General features: G+C 37.9%; 1 protein-coding gene across 3 annotated transcripts in view; it reads right to left on the bottom strand.

Moving 5' to 3' along the window:
• LOC140785880 (small ribosomal subunit protein uS8my-like) overlaps positions 1-3,691 on the bottom strand; it is a 48,289-nt gene extending 44,598 nt beyond the window's left edge. For 2 of the 3 annotated variants that reach the window (XM_073133966.1, XM_073133965.1), the window contains exon 1: positions 3,412-3,681. In XM_073133966.1, coding sequence (XP_072990067.1) covers positions 3,412-3,541 — 130 coding nt within the window. In that variant the 5' untranslated portion in view covers positions 3,542-3,681. Of the gene's footprint in view, positions 1-3,411 lie in introns of all 3 variants that reach the window. The other variant, XM_073133964.1, reaches the window with a different exon arrangement.
• Positions 3,692-17,438: the final 13,747 nt, after the last annotated feature.

The raw sequence follows: 17,438 nt of genomic DNA, 5'->3' as shown, positions 1-17,438 counted from the left end.
TGTTAATCATGTTACTGATTCCACATCTAATGGCAAGACTGACAATATGGGTGGTTTTGTTCAAATGCTCAATCCAATTCAGTATCAGCATTTGATGAATATGCTATCTAACCACTTGATTACAGCCAAAGCTAATACTGAGACTTTTGCAAGTACTTCTGCTACTTCAGGTACTTGTTTTCTAGTCTCTCTCAATCCTAGTCTTCAGTCCCCTAATATTTGGATTGTGGATTCTAGAGCAACTAGTCATATATGCTTCACCAAATCAGCTTTTCTTCACATGCATCCAGTTCAAAATGTCTTCATTACTCTACCGAACCATGATAAGATTCCTGTTTTTTTATGGGCACAGTGAAACTCAATTCTGTTTTGGTGCTCAAGGATGTTCTTTATGTGCCTAAATTCAAATTTAATCTTCTATCTGTCAATTCCTTACTCAAAGATACCTCCATTCATGTTAAATTTCTTGGTGGTTCTTCTACACAACCAGAAGATGATTGGCAGGGGTAAAAGGTTTGCAGATCTTTATGTCGTTGAAGCCTTTTATGATTTCAATAAGTCTGATTTAGTTTTTCATGACTGTAATTCCATCTTTTCTACTGCTAATGCTAATACTACTTCTTCTGAACTTTGGCATTAAAGACTAGGCCATTTATCTTTTAAGAGATTGGATTTGTTGAGAGAACAATTACATTTTTCTTCTAATAAGGAAAATTTGCATCATCCCTGTTCTATTTGCCCATTGGCTAAGCAGCGCAGATTATCCTTTATTTCTCATAACAATTTTTCCAAGAAAGCCTTTGATCTCATTCATTGTGATACCTGGGGTCCATATCATGTTAAATCTCATGCTGGACATAGATATTTTTTGACTCTATTTGATGACTGTACACGTTTTACTTGGATTTTTCTCATGAAAAATAAGTCAGAGGCTTGTTCCATTGTACCAAGATTCTTTAAAATGGTTGAGACTCAATTTGGCAAAACTATCAAACAGTTTAGGAGTGACAATGCTCCTGAATTTCAGTTCACTGAGTTCTTCCAATCCAAAGGAGTTCTTCACCAATTTTCCTGCATCGACAGACCTGAGCAGAATTCAGTGGTTGAAAGGAAACACCAGCATTTGCTCAACGTTGCTCGAGCTTTATTTTTCCAATCCAAAGTTCCTATTCAGTTTTGGAGTGAATGCGTATTGACTGCTACATTCCTGATCAATCGTACTCCTCATCTCCTACAGCATCAGACGCCATACTCTCTCCTTTATCAAATTCCTATGGATTACAGCTCTCTCAAAGTGTTTGGCAGTCTTTGTTTTGCCTCAACTTTATCTTCTCACAGGACTAAGTTTCAACCAAGGGCCATTGCTTGTGTCTTTGTTGGATATCCACCAGGTATCAAAGGATATAAACTCTATAACATTACTTCTAAAGTTTTTTTTATTTCCAGAGATGTTATCTTCCATGAACATTTATTCCCCTTTCATAACATCTCTTCTGCTACAGACCTTCTTGATCCATTTCCAGATCTAGTTTTACCTCATATTTTCTCAAACTTACCTTCTTCAAATGAATCTCCAAATTCTACTTTACCTAGTTCCATTGACCATGCTACTAATACTTCTAGTGATCATGCTATCATTGATTCGATACTTGCTGATCATACTGATCATACTGCTACTGATTCTAACAAACTTGTTCTTGAGCCTTCTCATCATGATAACCCTCCTTCTAGAAAATCTTCCAGAACCATAATACCTCCCACTTATCTAAAAGATTTCCACTGTAATCTTTTATCCAAAACAACTGTCCCCCCTTCATCCACACCATACCCTATATCCCAATATATCTCTTATACAAATTTGTCCTCATCTCATAACTTTCTCATTCTCAACATTTCTGCTCATGAGGAACCATAGTTTTACCATCAAACTGTTAAGCATGCTGAATGGAGAGATGCTATGAACGCTGAATTTGCTGCTATGGAAGCAAACAACACTTGGACTGTCACTGTTTTGCCTAAAGGCAAGCATTCCATAGGGTGTAAGTGGGTCTATAAGGTCAAATATCACTCAGATGGGAGTATTGAACGGCATAAAGCTAGATTAGTTGCTAAAGGCTACACTCAACAAGAAGGATTGGACTTCATTGAAACCTTTTCTCCCGTCGCTAAGTTGGTAACTGTTAAAGTACTCTTGGCAATTGCTTCAAATAACAATTGGCCATTGATCCAGCTTGATGTTAATAATGCTTTTTTACATGGTGACTTGTATGAGGAGGTTTACATGGACTTACCTCTTGGTTATTTGCAATCCCATCCTATTGCTAAAGGGGAGAAACTTGTATGCCGATTACACAAATCAATTTATGGATTAAAGCAGGCATCTCATCAGTGGTTCTCAAAATTTTCTCAGGCACTTCTTCAACATGGTTTTCATCAATCCCAGTCAGATTATTCATTATTCACTAAAGGATCTGGAACAAATTTCATTGCTCTCTTAGTTTATGTTGATGATATAATCATAACAGGTTCTAATCCTCAAGCTATTACTTCTCTCAAAGAGTTTCTTAACATTCATTTCAAACTTAAAGATTTAGGCAAGCTGAAATATTTCCTTAGTCTTGAAATTGCTCGATCTGCCAAAGGGATTTTTCTCTCTCAAAGACATTATACACTTCAATTGCTTGAAGATACAGGCTTTCTTGCTTCCAAACCAGCTACTTTGCCTATGGATCCTAAACTCAAACTGAGTTCTTCCTATGGATCCTAAACTCAAACTGAGTTCTTTTGAAGGAGATCTACTTGAAGATGCATCATTGTATCGAAGGCTTGTGGGAAAACTGCTATATCTCACAATTTCTAGGCCCGATATTACCTTTGCAGTTCACAAACTTAGTCAGTTTGTGTCCAAGCCTCGACAGCCACATCTAGCTGATGTTCGTCATCTTCTTTGGTATCTAAAAGCTACTCCTGGCCACATTCATGCTCCTGAGCCTATCTTGAGGGGGAGTAACAGAATTAATAACAGAATTAGTTAGCATATTGTTACGCTTGTACAGCTGTCCTGTAACTATTGGTCTTAGCCTGATAGTTAGTTATCAGCCAAACTCTTTATATATAGTTTCTTATCTTGTAATAGAAGGAGAGCTGAATATAAAAAGTTTTTTTCTCTCTTCTTCAATAACTAACTTGCTGAGTTCTGATGTCTACTCCAAATTATCACTATGAACGACTGAAATAACAAAGAGGTGATCATATCTTACTCTAGAAACAGATATCAACTACGGCAGTAAAGTAGAATTCATGATATCCTGATCTTTTATCACTTTCATCCACACGTTATCAAAAATTTCCCACCTATAACAATCGAGCAAAAGGAAGAGAGAAACGGGGATCAAAGAAGGAGATGCAAACCCCGATCGTTCATGATTCTGAGGAAGGAAGTCATGACGGTGGAGATGGGTTGGAGGTTTGCAGTGGCCTTCTCCCTCCTCTCGGCGTTCACCATCGTCCTTAAAGCGTCGTTCAGTATCCTCCGCCCCATCTCTACCCCTCTCCCTCGTGATCTACTATGGTTTGAGCTTAGGGATCGGTTGTCGAACTTGGATTTGGGGTTAAGGTCAGCATTGATTTCTGTTAACTTTCTTTAATCTCAAAACTTATTCTCGCTCTTTAATCTCAAAACTTATTCTCGTTCATTTGCATCAGGATTATTTATACCAAAAGCTACTTGGTTTTTATTTTTGTGAGCTTGCGTATTTTCGATTTGACATTTTTCCTCTTTCCTTACTAGCTATTTAGTGCTCATTAAAATATGAACAATATAAGAATAGATAGAAATGACTGGTAACTTCTTTTTATTCTTTGTTATTTCTACTAATTCTTCTCCTACTATTTTCTTCTTCTATCTCTTAAATATTATCTTTCTTTTTTTTTCTAATCTAGACTCTTTAATAGCTTTCTAATTAATACAATAAAAGATTAGTTACAGATAATTTAAATAAATAAAAACTCTTTAATTAATTTTTTTAAATTTATTTTAATCTATGTTACAAATAAATTACAGTATCTACTTAAAAAAAATTTATACGGACAAACTTCGAATCTACTTTGAATACAAAAGTTCTACATATGATATTACAGATTTATCCTATTAATATCATAATATTTGGACATCATATAATTATATTCAGAATGTTTTTTTAAAACTATGCAAAACTAGAATTTCACAATTTAAGTACATAATTTGTATTTAAATTATGAATTTCGAACTTAAACTACAAAATTCTAGTTAGGCACAGTTTTGAAATTTTATTTAAAAAATATTTATCTGATGTCCAAATATTATTAAACTAATTGAATTATATTAGTGTTACCATGATCTAGAACTTTTATATTCATAGTTTCTTTGAATTCAAACTCGATCTGCGACCGAACGAACAATTCCTAGTTTTAAGTATGAAATTCTAATTATTTAATTAATCCTAATTATCTTACTATTTGATTAATCTCTTAATTTTTTTTCTCTTTTTCTATACAAAGTCTCTATAATTATTATTTAATTAATAAAATAAGAGACTAATTAAAGATAATAGTGAGATAATTATGATTAGTTAAATAAGCAACATCTTCATAACCAACGATTCAAAAATAGAGAATGATTTAATTCAAATTGTTAGTTTTCTCTAAAAAAACTTACTCTACGTCGCAAATAAATTAAAGTATTTACTTATGATATAATAAATTATGAAGTATTACTAATATAAATATCTATAAAAGTTTGAATATGGTAATATCTTTATCACTCTTCTTATTCTCTTTTTTTCTGACCATATTTTATAGTTAATTTACAAATTTTCCAAATTAATGATGAATTTTGTAAAAAAACGGTGTATTGTGGTCAGAATTTCTTGATTAAAAAAAATAAATTTTATATTTAAACTAGGAATTCTTCTTTCTGCCACAAAAATGAGTCTAAATCTAAAGAAACTCATAATATAGAAGTTGTTTAAGTATGCATTGGTTGTTTAAGAAATTCTGGTTGTAATTCACCGTCTTTTATAAAAAAGTCATTTACAAAATTTGTAAATTAACTATGAAATATGGTCAGAAAAAAAAAAAAGTAATATAAATAGTACCCTATTCTAACTTTTAGAGACATTTATAATACTAATACTTTGCTAATTTGTTGTATTATAAGTAGATATTTAATTTATTTGTAACATAGATTAAGTTCTTTTTAAAAAAATTAAACAATTTAAATTATGCCATTGTGTATTTTTAAAATATTGATTATAGAGATGTCGGTTATTTAACTAACCCTAATTATCTCACTATTGCTCTAACTAGTTTTTTTACTTTGATAATTAAATATCGATTAGAGAGACTTGTATAGAAAAAAAAATAAGAGATTAAATCAGAGATAGTGATAAGATAATTAGGAGGCGAGCTGAATATTCTATCCTCTCTCCCCTTTTTAGGTCGTCTAAGGGTTTGAGACAGGGTTGTGTTAGGAGAAGGTGATGGTAAACTTAAGAGAAGAAGATTGTTTTCTTAACACAAGATGAAGTAGATAAAAAACTTTTAAACTTTTTTCATATTCTTGCACAAGATAAGACCACATATATATAGTGGTTTACATGACTCTTAGATATACTATATGACTCTTAGTAATTATATATAACTCTTTGATTTCCATCATCTAGATAATCCAAATATTACTATCATTTAAAGGTATACAAGCACTAAGAGTCACCTCAAAACCAAAGCATTTTTCTTGAATTCTATACTAGCCAATTAATCTAATTGACTAGTCAAATGGGCTAGCTTAATATTCTAACATTTTCCTCTTATGCTAGACCATTTCCACACCGAGTTTCTTCTTCAATTTGGTGAAGGTATCCATCTTGAGAGCTTTGGTGAATATGTCTGCTAATTGATCTTGAGTCTTGCAATACTTGACCTCGATCTCACCATCTTTGACCAAATCTCGAATGAAATGATACCTAACTCGAATATGCTTGCTTCTACTATGGAAGACCGGGTTCTTTGTGAGTGCAATTGCTGATTTGTTATCACAAAATAAATTTGTGCATTTTCCTTGTGGATGCTTGGGTTCTTCCAAAATCCACCTCAGCCATAATGCTTGACAACTTACTAACGACAAAGCAATATACTCTGCTTCTGCAGTAGAAAGAGTGACAACATCTTGCTTCTTTGAAGACCATGAGATTGCACCGGAGCCGACATTGAAAACATAGCCGGAAGTACTCTTGCTATCATCGGTGCTTCCACCCCAATCACTATCACAATAACCAACTAAACATGAATTGTTAGTACTTTTATAAGTAATACCTTAATCCAAGGTACCACTAATATATCTCAAAATTCTTTTCCCAGCATTCCAATGACATCTTCTTGGTGTCTCCATGAATCTGCTTAAAAGACTAACAGAGTACAAAATATCTGGTCTTGTACCTGTTAAGTACATGAGACTACCAACAAGACTTCTATAAAGAGTAGCATCTGCAGATTTATCATCACCTTGCTTGCTTAATTTTAAGCCAACCTCCATTGGTGTGCTTATAGGTGAAGCGTCTTCCATTCGGAATCTCTTCAAGAGATCCGCTGCATACTTCTTTTGTGAGATGGAAATTTTGTCTCCACTTTGTTTAACTTCAATGCCAAGAAAGAAATGTAGAAGTCCCATGTCTGTCATCTCAAATTCATGCATCATGCTTTTCTTAAAAGCTTCACAATAATTTGGACTATTGCCAGTGAAGATCAAATCATCAACATAAATGCATGTAATTAAGAACTCACCATGTGTACCTTCTTTGATGTAAAGAGAGTGCTCAAATGGACACCTCTTGAATCCATTTTTCAAGAAATATCCATCTATGCGACTATACCATGCCCTTGGTGCTTGCTTTAAGCCATACAAGGCTTTCTTCAACTTGCATACTTTATGCTCTTCATCTTTCTTCACATAGCCTAGAGGTTGATCAATATAGACCTCCTCTTCAAGAACACCATTCAGGAATGTTGATTTGACATCCATTTGATGCACCTTCCATTTATTTTGAGCCGCCAAAGCCAAGACCATGTGAATAGTCTCAAGTCAAACAACAGGGGCAAAAACTTCGTCGTAGTCAACGCCATACTTTTGATTGTAGCCTTTTGCTACCAATCGAGCCTTGTGCTTCTCAACTTCACCTTTTTCATTCAACTTGGTCTTGTAGATCCATTTAACACCAATTGGTTTATGCCCAGTAGGAAGATCTACAAGATCCCAAGTATCATTTTTTGTAATTGAATCAATTTCTTGATCCATAGCGTGCCTCCATTTTTGTTGGTCTGAAGCCTCCTCAAAAGTGATAGGATCTACATCAATAAATAGTGCAAAGTTGCTCATATCATCATATGATACTTCTCTTGCAGCTTCATAGATATCTCTAATGCTCCTTGTCTTCCTTGGTAGAGACTCCGATGATGAAGACATTGAAGATGACGTGGAAGAAGAAGACGGGGAAGTAGGCGGAGTCCTTTCTTCTTCTCCAAGATCACCATCTTGACTTTCTTCTTCACCTGCAAGAATAGAATATTTTCTTTTCTCTTTCCCATCCCACCCCCAAGATTCTCCTTCATTAAATTTCACATCTCTACTTATAATAACCTTCTTGGTAATGGGATTAAAGAGTTTATAGGCTTTGGACATTTCACTATAGCCTATAAGAATATATTTTTCAGATTTGTCATCCAATTTCTTTCTTTTTTCATCAGGCACATGCACATAGGCAATGCTTCCAAAAACCCTCAAGTGAGCAACACAAGGCTTGTGTCCACTCCAAGCTTTTTGAGGTGTCATGTCATGCACACTTTTAGAAGTTGCACGATTCAAAAGATAGACTGCACATGCAACGGCTTCGGCCCAAAATGTATTAGGCATCCCTTTTGCCTTTAACATGCTTCTAGCAAGTTCCATAATAGTTCGATTCTTCCTTTCTGCCACTCCATTTTGTTGTGGTGTATAGCGAGTAGTAACTCGATGTTTTATGCCATGCTCTTTGAAAAAAGAGATAAAATCTTGTGAATTATATTCACCTCCTTGGTCGGAACACAAAGTTTTTAAGATATATCCACTTTGCTTTTCGACTAAGGCCTTGAATTCTTTAAATTTGTTCAATACATCTCTCTTTTCTTTAAGAAAATAAATCCATGTCTTTCTACTATAATCATCAATGAAGGTAAGGAAATAACGATTACCTCCAATAGATGTTGTGTGCATAGGGCCACATAGATCGGTATGAACAAGCTCAAGAGGTTTGGATGCTCTCCAAGCTTTTCCACTTGAAAAAGATTCTCGATGATGTTTTTCAAGAGCACACCCTTCACACACTTGATCATGTTGATGAATATTTGGCATGCCTCGTACCATATGTTTCTTGCACATGTGAGAAAGAGAGCTAAAACTCAAATGACCATACCGGAGATGCCAAAGCCATGACTCATCCTTTATGATGGTGTTGAAGCATGGAAGAGCTTGACTTTGTATCTTCAAGGGAAACATCTTGTTTGGTGTCATCTTCACTTTGGCTATAAGAATATTATTTTTGTCCTTGATTTCGCATGAGTCTTCTTTGAAGAGAACATCATGGCCCTTAGAAAGAAGCTGTCCAACACTCAAAAGATTTTGTTTAAGATCTGGAACATAGAAGACATTAGTAATGCATTTGACACCTTTCTTTGTTTTAACAAGAATGTCACCACTCCCTTTGACCGATAGCTTGTTGTTATCGCCAATGCGAACCTCACTTTGGATAGATTCATCCAAAGTTACAAAAGCACATTTGTTCCCTGTCATATGGTTACTACAACCACTATCAACGTACCAAATATCATTAATAACATCTTCTTGTACATTACAAACAAGAAAGAGAGAACCATCATCCTTTTTTTGATCATTTTCTTGAGCATAGTTCACATCTTTATTTTCCTCTTCGGCAATTCTTTTTCTACACATTCTTTTTATGTGGCCATATTTGCCACAATGATGACATTGGACGTCTGTATATCGTCCTCGTCCTCTACCTCTACCTCTATTTGAAGTAGATGAGAATGTATTATCATTTTCATTTTCTTGGCCTCTTCCTCCATTGTTTCTACCTCTCCCACGGCCAAAATGCCGTCCTCCTCTCCCTCTAGAACCTCCTCTCAATGAAACTTGAGATTGAAAGGCTTGCTCTAAGGAAGGGGAATCAAATTGATTCATGCGATGTTCATGGGATTGGAGTGATCCCAATAAACTTTCAATGGAGATAGTAGATAAATCTTTAGATTCTTCAATAGCAACAACAATATGCTCATACTTTTTAGTTAAACTTCTAAGAATTTTTTCAACTACTCTTTGGTCTAAAATTTTCTCACCATTAGTCCTCAATTGATTAACAATAGAGATTACCCGATTGAAGTAGTCTTCAACTACTTCGGAGTCCTTCATATGTAGCGTGTCAAATTCGGCTCGAAGAGTTTGAAGCCGCATCATCTTCACCTTCTCCTCTCCTTTGTAGGACACATTGAGTATATCCCACACTTCTTTCGCCGTCGACACAGTAGAGATTCGTTCAAAGATTGCCTCGTCCACCGCTTGATAAATGAAGAACAATGCCTTCTTGTCCTTCTTGCGAGTCTCCTTTAACTCATTGAGTTGTTGTGGGGTGAGTGTTGTCATGTTCTCTGGCTCAACATAGCCTTTCTCTACGATATCCCATAGATCTTGGGATCCATAGAGAACCTTCATTTGGATACTCCATTGGTTGAAATTCTTTCCGGTGAAGCGAGGAAGTTGGGGTTGCAACAAACTATTGGAAGCCATTGTATTGTAAGGAAAGCTAGCTCTGATACCACTATGTTAGGAGAAGGTGATGGTAAACTTAAGAGAAGAAGATTGTTCTCTTAACACAAGATAAAGTAGATAAAAAACTTTTAAACTTTTTTCATATTCTTGCACAAGATAAGACCACATATATATAGTGGTTTACATGACTCTTAGATATACTATATGACTCTTAGTAATTATATATAACTCTTTGATTTCCATCATCTAGATAATCCAAATATTACTATCATTTAAAGGTATACAAGCACTAAGAGTCACCTCAAAATCAAAGCATTTTTCTTGAATTCTATACTAGCCAATTAATCTAATTGACTAGTCAAATGGGCTAGCTTAATATTCTAACAGGTTGTTCTCTCTTGCATTTTCTTTTTATCCTTGGATTGAACATTCTATCTTTTCTCCTCGAGCAAGCTGCTAACGCAGGGAATTTTAAAGGAGTTAAAACTGCTAGAGGAGTTGAAGTTATCAATCATTGATGTTTGTAGATGATTTACTACTGCTAGGAAGAGCAATTGACGAAGAAGCCCTCAACTTCTCAGAAGTCTTACGTAGTTATTCTTTGGTCTTTGATTAGTGTATCAATATGGACAAGTTGGCTATCTTCTTCAGTAAGAAGACCTGCAATGCTAGGAGGCAATGAATCATAGATATTCTCCAAGCTAGAGGTTACATGAAGGTGAAAAGTATCTTGGCTCTCCTCTTCTTCTTCTTCCAATATCAAAGTTTGAAGCTTTCACTTTTATTCTTAATAAACTTGATCTCTCATGCAGGCCGACTCATTCTCGTCAAATCAATTATTTTCTCTATCCCAACTTACTATGTGAGCACCTTTATGTTTCCAAAGTCCTTGATAAAATCACATCCATCTTCTGAAATTTTTGGTGAGGGTTTAAGAACGAGGCCTGACACTTAACCTTAGAAAGGTGGGACTCTATTTTGTAAGCCTTTGGAGCTTGGTGGACTTGGCCTCAAAGACATTTCTTTTATTAACAATGCCCTAGTTCTCAAATTGGCATGGAGGCTGATGGGTTCTTGTGCCAAAGATAAGCTATGCAACAATTCCTTCAAGACACAGATATATTAGAGGAATCAGTCCGTGCAACCATGGGAAAATATTCGTCAAATATTCTCTGGTAGCTAGAAAATTACGAAAATAATTAGGTTAGATCCTTAACTTTCTGATCTACAACTTTCATATTTATGCCCTTTGCAGATTCAAAATACAACTGGGACGAAAATATGGAATAACGTGGATGATGGTGGTGGTGACAGGTAGAGTGGATGTTAAGGTTATGGATGGGTATGGAGATGAAAGTGGAAGGTGGATGTGATTAAGGGATATAGACGAAGGGAATGAAGTGATCGAGATCCCAAATAAGAGGGCTGACTCAATAGTCGAGAGAGATTAAAAGTTAGGCGAAACCTTGCCAACGGTATAGGTGGAAGGATAGTGAAAAGGGAGGAGGGAGAGAGTCTAGAGAAAAGATAGGAGGCAAGAAATCAATAATCTAATTGCATAATGAAGTTGACTACTATCCACATATTTATAAAGGCTAGCCAACAAGTCCTAAAACAATATGTAACTCTAATTCTAGAGGATTCTCGTCGATCACGTTCGAACGCACCAAAAGCTCCATCTCTGTATATGCGAACGTGATGCAAGCATTCGAACTCGCTCGACCGCATTCGAACGCACAATATGCGTTCTCTGTATTTGTGAATCTAATGCAGGCGTTCGCAAGGGCGTTCGAACGCGACCCCTCCTGCGTCGCATTTGAACGTGACTTACAAAATTTTTATTTTAATAAAAATAAATAACTACTGCATTAAAAAATGATCATAACTAAGTGTATCAGTCCACCATGCTTCCCCCACCTTGCCATCAAGGTAAAAAGTCGGCGAAACGCTCCAAAATATCAATCTCCAACTCCCATGTCGTCTCATCGGATGGCTTGCCAAGCCACTCAACTAGAATCTCTATCTCCAATCTGGTACCATGTCATCGTCGGCGCCTAGCAAGTACATCGAATGGCTGGCCAAGCCACTCTACGATCTCTATCTCCTCCAATGGCTCTAGTAGAACTGATCTAACAACCTCATGATCTCCAATCCACTCCCTCAGTAATGAAACATGGAAGACATGATGCACTCTTGACCCCTCCGGCAGCTCCAAACGATATGCAACTGGATCAATACGCTTCAACACCCGAAACGGACCAAAGTAGCGATGTGCTAACTTTTGGTTACGAATCGGACGTAAAGTCATCTGTCGATACAGTTGCCCCTCACAAACACCCAACTTCTGATGTCGAACTCCTGCTCACTATGGCTACGATCATAAACTTGCTTCATACAGTTTTGAGCAAGTTTAAGATGAGCAGGCAACCTCCTCAATGTGGCGTCTCTATCCATCAATACTAAGTCCACTTCTGTCCGGTCTACAGATGCTACTGAATCATAACTGCGTAATATCGGAGTCGTGCGTCCATACACCACCTCAAATAGAGTCATGCCAATGATGCTATGGTAGGCGGTGTTATAAGACCACTCCGCCCACGATAAGAACTCCAACTATCATCTCGGCATCTCTCCAACAAAGCACCTCAAATATTACTCAATGCCTCGATTAACCACCTCAGTTTGGTCGTCCATCTGTGGATGGTAGGCCGAACTGAAATTCAATCGAGTCCCTTACAATCTGAAAAGCTCAGTCCAAAAGTCGCTCATAAATATAGGATCACGATCCGAGATAATCATATGTAGCATGCCATGTAACCAAGCAACATCTCTAATAAAAATTTTAGCCATCGACTTGACTGAAAATGGATGTAACAATGCCGAAAAATGTGTATACTTGCTCAATCTGTCAACCACTACAAAGATAATAGAATAACCACGTACTAGTGGAAAATGCTCTATGAAATCCATAGAAATGTCTTTCCAAACACAGTCCGGTATAGGTAAAGGCTGAAGTAATCTAGCTGGTTTCAATGTGGTTGTTTTAGCTCTTTGACAGACTTCACAAGCATAGACAAAACTCCTCAAATCCCGCCTCAATCCTGGCCATGTGCAACTCTGAGATATCCTCATATAAGTCCTCAAGACACCCTCATGACCAGCTTCTAGAGTATGGTGGAAGTGCTTCAACAATTTCTGCCACAATCCATCACTTGCGGGCACCTGAATGCATCCACGGTCCAACAACAAACCGCCTCAATTCTCCAACTCAGGATGGCGCTCCGGATCATTCATCACCTCCTACAACAATCTTAAAATATCTGGGTCAGATGTACATGCATACCTCAATTCGTCAAGAAAGGGAAAGATAGGAGAAGAATAGGCTACAAGCTCGGCGGTATCGGGTTGGCGCGATAGTGCATCCGTCGCTGTATTTTTTGTTCCCTTCTTATATTATATTTTATAATCATACCCGAATAATTTTGTGACCCATCTCTGTTGTACTGGAGTGTGTATACATTGTCCCATAAAGTATGGAAGGCTCCTTTGATTGGTTTGTATAATGAATTGTCTACCGATCAAATAAGGCCTCCACTTTATCACCGCATGCAGAATTATCAATATCTCCCTCTCTCTTTCTCGTAAGTCGATAATTGCTGAGATTTTTATGATAAACCTTGCTAAGATAGGCAATGGGACGCCCTCCTTACATTAGTACAGCTCCTATGCCAACACCCGATGCATCACATTCCATAATGAACTCTTTGGTGAAGTCCAGTAAGCGCTAAAACAGCGCCGTCATCATTGTTATTTTCAATTTTTCAAAAAGTTGTAGTGGCTTCATCCATCTATCTAAACGAGTCTTTCTTCAACAAAGAGGTAAGAGGAGCAGCGATCTTGCCATATCCGGTAATGAATCGGTGATAATATCCAGTCAGCCCCAAAAATCCTCTCAATCCGGTGATAGTAGTAGGAATAGGCCAAGCGGTCATGCATGCAACCTTTTGAGGATCTATCGCTACACCATCTGCTGAAATGATGTAGCATAAATACTCCACTTGTGGTACTCCCCATTGGCACTTGGACTTCTTGATCTTCAATTGATTTTGCTTCAACAAATTCAGCATGTCTTCCAAATGCCGCCAATGCTCCAATTTAGTCCTGCTATACACTAAAATGTCGTCAAAAAAATACCAAGACATACCTTCGCAAGAGATGCCGAAATATATCATTCATGAGGCCTTGAAAGGTAGTTGGAGCATTGGTGAGACCAAAAGGCATCACTCGGAACTCGTAATGCCCGTTCGGAGTCTAAAATGCAGTTTTATGCACATCCGCCGAGTGAACTCTAATTTGATGATACCCGACCCTCAAGTCAAGCTTACTAAATATAGTGACCCCTGCAAGCTCGTCAAGCAACTCCTCTATAACCGGAATGGGATACCGGTCCTTGACGATAATAGCATATAGTGCCCGATAGTCGACACAAAAATGTCATGTCTAGTCTTTTTTTCACATCAATAACACGGGGGATGAGTATGAGCTATGACTTAGTTGAATGAGACATTGCTCCAACTATTGGCTATCATTTTTGAGATAAATTCTTTTTACACATGTGGATACCGATATGGCCTCACGTTCATCGGTGTAGTCCTGGGTACAATCTCTATGCGATGGTCCGTTGCTCTCCTTGGTGGCAACTCTTGTGGCTCCTCAAACAATCCAAAAAAGTTATCTAATAAATTAGACAATTCAATGGTAGTACCTGAACTCATTTGAGGCTCATCTCCTGCTGGTTTTAACTAAAGAAGATAGGTTAAATTATATGCACAAGGCAGTCCCATCATAGGCTACATCGCAAGAATTGGTAAAGGCCGAACACCATCAAGCCGCATATCTTTGTTTCCTTGTTTAAATTTCATCCACATGCTTCGAAAATTAAATGTGAAGGATTCCAAACTTTGTAACCACTGAGTACCAGGGACAATATCCGCTCCTCGTAGCGCCAACGGATACAAGTATACAATGATGTCGTGTCTTTGCACCCGTATACCGACTCGACGACACAAGCTCTCCGCCTTAAGCTTCGTGCCGTCTCCAATAGTAATGTCAAATCCCGTGGTCGGTTCGGCATCCAAACCCAATCTCCTCACTAACATCTCGTCTAGAAAGTTGTGTGTACTCTCCGAATCGATGAGGATGTGCACACAATGCTTTCTAACGAGTTCATCTACTCATAACATCCTCGGCACGGAAGTACCTGAATATGCATGCATCGATATTTCCCTTCTCTACAGCCTCCTCATGGACCTCCTCTGGACACTCTCCATCATCAACTCATCCTCCTCAAGATCGTCGATAAGCATCACACTCCCGATCGATTTAGAACACCGATGACCGGGGGTGAAATGCTCATCACAACGAAAGCAAAGGCCCTTCGCTCTTCGCTCCTCCACCTGGGCAGGTGTGAGAGTTCGAATGGGGGGTCTTATGCCTCCTCTAACATTGGAAGAAGGTCTCAAAGATGGTCATGGTCTAGTACTCGCAACCACTATTTTTGAACTCGCAGAATTTTCAGTCGGCGTCCTAGGTACAAATTGCCCATCTCAATTGCCTTAATTGGTTTTCGCTGTCATATTTAGAGCCTTATGCTTTTGCTCCATCCTCACGGCCTTCTCAAAGGCCTCCTCAATTATAGTAGGACAAAAAGCATAAATATTTGCCTGTATCTCATCCCATAGCCCTGAAATAAATGTGTTTATCAATGTCGGTTCGGACTAAGGTGGCTCACAACAACTATTAACTCTTTCAAACTCAGCTTGGTACTCCAATACGGTCGTCCTCTGAACCATCTTGTTTAATGTGGCTGCAAAATCTTTATATGTCGCTGTCCCAAATCTGCGTATAATCCTCCTACAAAAATCAGCCCATTCGATAAATCCTCTACCACGAATAATTGATCTATACCAATGCAATGTCGTTCCTTGGAGGTGAAAGCTTGCCATTTGGACTTTTCCATCTTCCACTGTCCCTTGACAATCAAAATATTAGTCAACTTAAAACACTCAATCCGTTGGATCACCGCCTTGGAATTTTGGAAAGTCCAAGCGTGCGGTTCTCCCTCGAATAGCATTGTCGAGTTCGCGAAAAATCCTTGGTTCAGGTCTAAATCTTTGGGCATGTTGATCACCTTCTCTAAATCCTCGAGCACGTTCATCACCATCTCCAAAGGAATCAACCTCATTCTCAAAGTGCCAATTCTCCTCATCGACGAAGTGCACTGGAGCCGCACGCCTCTTAGGTTACACCACCGCCGATCTTGGGTTTTGTAATGGAGGTAGGAGATGATGTGTAGGCATAGGTAAAAGAGGATCATTGACACTCACATGACACACCTAAACTTGTGGAGTATCGGTTCGATGAAGTCCCACAGCTGGTCCTTCTTGAAATTCCGATTGTCATTGAGGAGATGACGAACCTAATCTGTTCACAACATATTCCTTGAATTCATTATGATCCTTTTGAATTATGTTAACTCTATACGGCAATGTTTGGAACATGCCCCTAAGTTCATCCGCCAAACCCATATTCACACCCATGGACGTTGGTCGACTCGGTTCTGCTGTGGTTGCTGCAATAAAATCGGCCTCACGGTTAGGGTCATCGTGGATTGAGTCTTCCCTTATCGGTATGTTTTCCATAGGTCTCCTTGTTGATGTCATCTTCCTTATTTCAACCATTAATGGAGGTCTGAGGTTCACCTGCTCTGATACCAAATGATAAGCTCTGATACTAATTTGATGGGTTCTTGTACCAAAGATAGTCTACAAAGTGAGTTGTTTAGCAACTCATGGTGGTTAGTGGGCAATGATGTGAAGATTGACATTACTAATGATCATTGGCTTCCAAATTGTGATCTCCGGAATCTTAATCTCCTTCAACATATCAACTTGGTTAAGAACCTTATTGCTGAACAAAACTAGAACTGGGATCTTATCAAAGATCTTCTCCCAGTTCGGGTGGTGGATACTATTGTACAATTACATCTAAATCAAGCCTCTACTGAGCAACAAGATATTTTAGTTTGGACAGCGTCCAAATCTGATCTCTTCAGCTGCAAGTTAGCATACGCAGCCCTCTCAAACGGGCCATTGGACCAATTCAGTCTCTTCTACCATTCCAGCTTCGATGTGGAAAAAGATTTGGAAAAACTCTGTTGTTTCCCCGAGAATCAAAACTTTTGTTTGGCATTGTCTCTTTGGCACCCTTCCGGTTTTAGCCAAGTTAAGCTGTATCATCCCATCTGTTAGAGGACCTTTCCCCCTTCTCAAAGCCAGCAGAGAAACCTCAGATCATCTCTTCCTTCAGTGTCCATTCTCTAGAGCAGTTATGTTCGTTTGTTGTTTGGGTATCAGAACTGATCTCTTGCCTGAAGGTCTAGATACATGGTTTACATCTCTCCCCCTTTTTTGTCCTTGCTAGAAGAGACGACATACCTATTTACTATTCTTTGAAAAATATGGAAAACCAGAAATAATATTCTCCTTAGAAATAGCTTTCCTTTCTTTGTCAAAAGTCATTTCTA

This window comes from Typha latifolia, chromosome 4, assembly GCF_019914945.1.
Source record: "Typha latifolia isolate L0001 chromosome 4, TyphaL0001v2, whole genome shotgun sequence".
Lineage (NCBI taxonomy): Eukaryota > Viridiplantae > Streptophyta > Magnoliopsida > Poales > Typhaceae > Typha > Typha latifolia.
This window is presented reverse-complemented; position numbering and strand designations above follow the sequence as displayed.